This window comes from Impatiens glandulifera, chromosome 7 (genome assembly GCF_907164915.1).
Source record: "Impatiens glandulifera chromosome 7, dImpGla2.1, whole genome shotgun sequence".
Lineage (NCBI taxonomy): Eukaryota > Viridiplantae > Streptophyta > Magnoliopsida > Ericales > Balsaminaceae > Impatiens > Impatiens glandulifera.
Genome location: NC_061868.1, coordinates 13,892,771 through 13,900,487, shown reverse-complemented (window position 1 = coordinate 13,900,487; position 7,717 = coordinate 13,892,771). Strand labels below are relative to the sequence as shown.

General features: G+C 35.3%; 1 protein-coding gene across 1 annotated transcript; it reads left to right on the top strand.

Moving 5' to 3' along the window:
• The first annotated feature begins 936 nt into the window (after positions 1–936).
• LOC124909537 lies at positions 937–5,177 on the top strand. The gene is made up of 3 exons (XM_047450207.1): positions 937–1,088; positions 3,793–3,910; positions 4,068–5,177. The coding sequence occupies exons 1-3, from the start codon at positions 937–939 to the stop codon at positions 5,175–5,177; spliced, it is 1,380 nt and encodes a 459-aa protein (XP_047306163.1).
• Positions 5,178–7,717: the final 2,540 nt, after the last annotated feature.

Here is a 7,717-nt window from a genome sequence, read left to right as displayed (position 1 = left end):
TCTTATCGCTCTTCTCTTCCTTCTCTCTAAACGAAAACCTAAATGGCGACAATGTTCGACGGACAGACACAACGAACAATGATCTTCGACGGACACAACCTTGAGCACGAGCACGATGGTGGAAACTAGTACTATTCTTCCTCGAGCATGATGCTCTAATTCGGTTCCGTTTTAGGGAAGATTCATGTGATTCCGTCCCTTCTCGCGACGTGAACGATCATCTCGCGAGAAGGGACCGAATCACATGAATCTTCTCGCGATGGGCCTTCTCGTGACGAGCGCGATCGTCTCACGAAGGGCATGATCTTCTCGTGAAGGGCATGATCCTCTCACGAAGGTCACAATCATCTCACAAAGGACACGATCGTCTCGCGAAGGGCAAGATCGTCTCGCGAAGAGCACGATCGTCTCGCGATGACACCATTTTTAATGAATAGTTGCATGACTTCAATTGTATGGGATCGTCTCGTGACGGCTCCTCATTATAATAGTATTATTTATTCATTCATGTTTTCAATTGCAACTAGAGTATTCATTTTGTATAATGGACAATGAAAATTTGCTGATGGTACAATGACTTTTCATGCAAGTTTGATCAAAACTTTGGATTTACCCCTAAATACTACTTTTACCGAATTAGTTGATTTTATATATGATACACTTAACCTGTAAAGATCTACATATAATTTAGTACTTCAAGTCAAGTATGATGTTCCGCGTATGACAAATCACCCCCTCTTGTTATTGATCAAGATAAGGATGTTGGCACATATTTATCACGATTGATTTCAGGTCGCATTGTATCATCACTGTGTGTGTCTGTAGTAGAGAAGTCACCACTTATTTAAGATAAAATACTACTACTTACATATCCAACTCAAGAAAGTATACTACCACTTACTCAAAAAAGTATACTAGGAGTTGTACCCTCGCATGATGTCAAAAGTATATTCTGTTACATTCGGCGTTGTTGATTCAGAGAATAATAACTTCAAGACTTATTTAATGCCAAAACTAAGAGATGCAATTGAATTGGTTGATGATCTCGTTTTCGTATCCGATAAATACCCAAGCATTGCCAATGCCTTGTGTGCAGTTTCAAATTTCAATATCTACCTTATAAAATTTCAATCTCTACCCCATCCTTCTTCTCCTCCCCCTCATCTCCTTCTCCCCCTCCTTCATCTCCTTCTTCCTCTCCCTCCTTCATCTCCTTCTTCCTCTTACTCTTCTTCTTTTCCTCCATATATATAGTTTGGCTAATAATATGGCCATCTTTTTGGTCACATGGCTGGCCAACTGGTTGGACATACTAAGAACCAACTTTCTCATATGGTGATTTTGTTGTGTTTCTTTGATGACCATTATGTCTGTTTTTAGCTCTTTGACATCCTCCTTCATCTCATCACATTTACATCCAACAAAATATGATGCAGGTGCAGGTGATGCAGGATTTGACCTCGCGGTGGGGGAATTAAGAATATTGGCAGGTTTGGGACTAGATTCTACATCATAATCAAGCTTTCTCTTCTTGTTGGTAGGTTTGAAAGTAGTACCTACATCTTGATCTCAATCTTTAACCTTTCTCTTCTTGTTAGCAGGTCTGAGAGTAGGTTATTTAGGTTCTTCATCTTCATCTTCACATTCACCTTCACCTTCACCTTCACCTTTAGGGATGACTCTCTTCTCCCCATCTATATATCCCTCAAACAAATCATCAATTGAATTGTCTATTTGTTTAAAGTTCACCCCAGTTTATAAGATCTTCTCCATGGAGTACTCTTCCATCTTAGACAGATACGTGGTCTGAAGAACATACTTTATCTCCTGCAAGGCGTTCTTCTTGTTGGAATAAAAACTAATATTCTTGGGCATAGAGGCTCATTAAGATAATTCCTTATAGAGAATTTAGGGACAAAGCTTTTGATGACCGCATATGTCCACACATTAAATGCTATTGCGAACCCATAAACGTTATAAGGAAAAGCATCACTAATCCCTCTCGCCACTATCTTGGAAAAATATATAGAACTGAGATGTTCATGTTCTTGTTAAGACCCTTCAGGGTGGCTCTAAATGAGACCTCCCCCCATGGAAATCGGAGGAAAGTTTCCACGTCTTCCACCATGTGGAGAATTTTGATATGTACAATCCTCCTTGGGTCAAATGCAAATAGGTAATGAAAAAACAGGCATACCAACCCCATCTTCCATGCATATTCCTTATTAGTGCATTCCATAAAACAAGACTCAAACTTGTTGATTCGTACAATCATTTTCCCTTTAAAATATTTAATCAAGAGAGGTGGACAACCTCAGCATTCATCTTCTTCTTCGTTCATCACAAGAAATTTGTCGAAGTTAAGGCGTGTAACCAAGACATACTCTTTCATACCAAATACAAGTTCCTCCCCATTCACCATGAAAATAATATACTTCGAGTTTGAGCTTACATTCCTAAGCAGCATGTAATGGACTATTGTTCCTGAGAACAACAAGCCCGTGGCTGTGAATAAATATTTGAATTGGGTATTCAAAACCCTCTCCATAAGATCTATTGTATCGAACTTGTGAGCTATCTTCTAAAGGCTGTGGTCGCATTTCCTAGAAATCATACCAGGAAACTCACGAACGATGGTTTCTGCCATTAACAAAAGGAACAACAACAAAAATGTAAGAACAAGTAACAAATACACCATCGTGAGAAGGCCAATTGCGAGAAGGCCCATCGCGAAATACTAAACATAAACCCTAAACCAAAATCTAAAACTAACATGATTAATGATGACGATGAAGGAACGAGAAGAAGAGTAGTAAAAATCGTCAAGGCAAACAACAATGAAGTTAAGCAGAGGCTAAAGAGAGTCGAGTCGTCGTGACATAGTGAAGTAATGAAATGTTCATCGCGTAATACTTATAAATAGAATATAGCGCGTGCAGAAACGCATGCCTCTTTGACTTCCATCGCGAGACGATCTTGCCCTTCACGAGACAATCTTTTCTTTCGTGAGAAGGGACGACGCGTAGCGAGAAGGGACGGCCCATCGCGAGAAGGGACGACCCTTAACGAGAAGGGACCAAATCATATAAATCTTCACTGAAATGGAACCGAATTAGAGCATCATCTGCAAATATCATCATCGATAAGATGAACAACCATCAACCAAGATGACCAATAACAATAACCTCATATGTATGCATTTGCAAATATCATCATCGAGCATCCAACCTACATTGAAGATGAATACAAAAATATTTAATAAAGCTATAATGAAAATAAGAACATAAATCATATGATATTAAAACGAGTTTTGTCCTTCGATGTGTTCGTTGGTTGCCGATGAGATCGTTCGTTTAAGATTCCTTCGCGAGAGAGAGCGCGGAGTAGAGAGAGAAAGAAAACTAAAGAAATGAAAAAAAATTGTGAATAAAAATTTAGGATTCCTTTGCGTGACGATCCTCCTTTTGGCGTTACGCGACGGAGTAATTTGTCAAACTTTTTTTTAAGTGGTAATTTAATTTATGCACTAGATAACTGAGCATTTAAGACCTTCTCTTCTATCATTTTGTAAATTTCCAGTTAAAAAAGAAATGTCAACTCTTGCATGTGAAATTGGTTTGATTTTTGAATAATTATAAATAATAATAAATAATTAAAATTATATTATTAAATTTTATGAAAATAAAATAAGAATGAACCGGGTCGAAATGAAAGGGTTCCTACATTGTAGGGTTTCCTTTTTACATTCATTCACTCATTTTCGTTTTCTTCTTGCATTTTGTTCAATGTCAGCTGCGAAACAGGTAGAAGAAGAAGAATCATAAGTGAAGCAGAGACGTCGGCGGCTGTTGATTCCCCATCACATTTGTTTAAATCCTTTTCACCGTCTGCTAATTTAAGCGCTTACCAGGTACATTTTGATTCTTGAGAGCCAAATCTGGTTTTAAACATCCTATAAACGAAACAAAGCCCTAAACTTCAAACCCTTTCCTTCAATGTGGATGATATTAAAAAATCTACCAATTCGAAGCCTAAATGGCAATGGAATCGAAAGAGGCCATTTGCAGATCAGGGTTAAGCTTTTTGAAGCATCATTCTCAACGAAGCAAATTTACACTGATATACAGTCATTTACAGAGACTTATCTCATATCCTATTTTAATTTGTCTCCAAAAGAAGCTCTATCTATATCTAGTAAGGTAAAATTCCGATCAGCCGACCAGCCGGATTCCGTCATTGCACTTCTTAAAAGCCATGAATTCAATGATACACAAATCCTCAAGCTTATTAAGTCATGCCCACAGGTTTTCGGTTGTAGTCCCTCAAATATCATTTTGCCCAAATTGAATTTCTTTTATTCATTAGGCGTATCAATTGCTGAACTCCCATCTTTCATGTCATCTAGTCCTAATGTATTGACAATGAGCCTTGAGAATCGGATTATTCCTTTTCACAAGTTCATGAAAACTGTGATTGGTTTGGACGATTTTGAAACTGCTGGAGCTATTGTGAAAGCCTCATGGGCCAATAACAAAGACAGTGTTCAGACTTTGTCTTCCAATGTTGCACTTCTGAGAAAACTTGATGTTCCTAAATCACCATTGGTTCGTTTAATTAGGAATCATACAGCTGTCCTTTTGAGAAACCATGACAGTTTTAAGGAGAAAGTGGATGAGGTTATTCAGATTGGATTCGATCCATTGAAGGCAACGTTTTGCATTGCCTTACAGTTGATATCTCAATTGAGCAAGAAGGTTTTGGAAGTTAAAGTTAAAATTTACTCAAAATATGGATGGTCTGAAAACGATTCGAAAATGGCTTTCAAGAGAAATCCTTTTTGCATGGCTTTGTCGGAGGAAAACATATGCAGGAAGATGGAATTTCTCGTGAATGAATTTGGGGTGAAGGCAATTGATATCGCTAAGCGTCCTACGGTTCTCCTCTTGAGTATGGAGAAAAGGGTCAAGCCGAGGTGTTTGATCATGAAAGTTCTTATGGGGAAGGGTTTGTTGGAGAGAGAAGTTGCGATTTCGTCTATATTGTGCCCTAGAAACGAGGTGTTTATCAAAAGGTTTGTTTCTAAATATGAGAAAGATGTTCCCGAATTGCTAGATATTCTTCATGGCAAAATGGGTATTTCTGAAATATCTGGATTCTTGGGTGAGAATAAAACGTGAGTTGCCAGAGAATTCATTATTGTTTTAGGTTATCATTAATCAGAACAATGTTAGTATTGAAAGTCTGTCAAATTATTCTTAAAAAGAAATCATCCAAAAGAAACATTTGTTTGTTGTTTTGTTCATCTTCCAGTAATTACAGTCTAAATCCTTTTCATATTTGTTGTTATGCTTAGAACCTTTCGGTGACTTTGATGATGCATACTTTGTCATGCCATCATAACATTATCAAAAGCTCCATTCAGTGTTGAGATAATCTTGAGAATAGCCTTAGTGAGTATGGTTATAAGCAACTTTGATATGATCTTGTAAACGACATTGCAAAAGCTAATTGGTCTTAAGTTTTCTATTTTTACTAGCATTTTTAGGAATAAGACCAAGGACAGTTGAATTCTTTCCTTAATGAAATTGTTTTGTCTGAAATTGTTGTTTTAACTTTACCATCCTAATTGTGGAATCAACTATGAATGATCAAAACCTTTTGCCGTGGTACAAAAATAGAAACTTGAGGAAACGTTTGCAAAACAAGGTGAAGTCGAGGTTGTCCTATAGGTTCCGTCTTGACATATGCACCATATGAATTGAATGTAACCCCTTTGTTGTTATATGAGTTGGCTTACTTTCACCATAAACAAATATGTAGAGAATAACTACTTGTGATCGCTTTTGACTGAATTCATGAGAATTTGGGAGATTGAGAAAATAATTAATACTAACCACCAAAGATTTGCTGGATTGAGAAATGAGAGGTTATATTAGACAATGCTTGTAAAGAAAGGAGAAACAGTATCATAAATCTAGAAGGGACACAATAAACCAGAACAATGTTAAATCATCCAAAATAAGCAAAATGTTTTGTTCATCTGCAATTAATTATAGTCTCCCTTTTCATGTTTTGCTGGTGTTTGCTTCAACTACTGTCGAGGCCAAACTGAATGTGTTTGATTCAATTACTTTCAAGGCCAATCCAAACTGAATGTGTATGATTCAATTAATGTCGATGCCAAATCCAAACTGAATGGTCATGGATGGTCTCCCAATATGTCAGAATTGGTCTCACAAGTTTGAATATGTTTAAGGCGAGTTAAAACTTATTTTAATTGTTATTTACTTGTTGCTTGTATTCCTTGGCTTGTTGCTTGCATTCCTTAGTTTGTTATGATGTTAAAAATCAAGTTTAGGGTTTGTCTATCTTGATACTTGAACTCATGTTGATTTTTCCCTATTTTGGGTTTTTAATTGAACAACATTAATTCGTTTACCAAAAAAAAATAAAAAATACAAAATGATTGTTAGAATGTAGTTTATCTTATGGTTTCAAGCGGATCAGGAGAAAAATACCGGTTTGTTAAGCTGAATGATTAACAGATTTGGAAAGTCTTCATCTTTTGCTTCATCACTCCAAGTAGGAATTGGGTAAGTTTCATAATTCATATCCTTTGTAAATAATAGGGATTTGATTGTACTTATACACAAACTTATGTAGGATAATTTTTAGCTCTTCAAATTCAACCATGTCTGATTTTCCTTCCTTCTTATACTATTCTACTCTGAAATATATTTTAATATATATATATTTATTTAATTTTTTCATTTTTTCAATTTTGTAATTTTGTTAAATATATTTTTAATAATTTTATTTTTATTTAATTTAATAATATTTAAATTATATAAACTTGTTGAAATACAATAATATTTTTTATTTAAAAAAGTTAATGTATATTAAAAATAATTAAATTCGTTTAATAAATAAAAATAAAAATTAAAATATAAAAAGATGTTATTTATTAGGTTATCAAACTTGTAAGTCTTCGAGAAGAACAATTAACTTCCAACGGACTCTATCGATTTTCTGAATGAATATAAAAAAACATCATAATAATAACATTATTAATGATACGCATCGAACGACTTCGATTAGTGAAAGTTTGATGATTTTTTTCTAATCAGATAGTCTACTAAAAAATAATTGAGATGATAACCCAATTATCTATGCCCGTAATATTAGTCGCATCAATTCAAATTTCTTAACAACTACCTAAGGACTTGGACATCACCCAATGAATCCTAGTGATACACTATAAAAGACTCTAGATACTAGTCATCCCTCGACAATGTAAAAATAAGTGAGTTGCCGATTCAACCTTATTGTGACACATGCGACTAACCATAATAAAACATTTTTTCATGCAAATATTATTCGTAAGAATTGCACCGTGAACAACACTCCATCTAAAGAACGAGATTTTGAATGAAATCTTAAACTCCCAAAATTTCTCCTAACAAAAATTATATGAACTTATCTTAGCGAACAACTTGTAGAAATGCCTACATATAAATTATCCCTGTCTTGTCAACGCATAATGTCCTGTTCAGACATGGACACTTGTTTGCGTCCTATGAAAAGTAAAACTCTATTATGGGACGAACTCTCCATAATGATTAATCTCATTATATATCTAATTCGGTTAGCGAAACCACTAGATCGATGATCAAACATGTTCTTAACTATGCATTTTTATATATAGCAATGGAAGCAA

Coding starts and splice junctions, on each gene's coding strand:
- LOC124909537 (XM_047450207.1), top strand. CDS start 937: ATGTCAAAAGTATATTCTGTTACATTCGGCGTTGTTGATTCAGAGAAT. Junction 1,089..3,792: donor CCAAGCATTGCCAATGCCTT/GTGTGCAGTTTC, acceptor GTTCAATGTCAG/CTGCGAAACAGGTAGAAGAA. Junction 3,911..4,067: donor CTAATTTAAGCGCTTACCAG/GTACATTTTGAT, acceptor GGCCATTTGCAG/ATCAGGGTTAAGCTTTTTGA.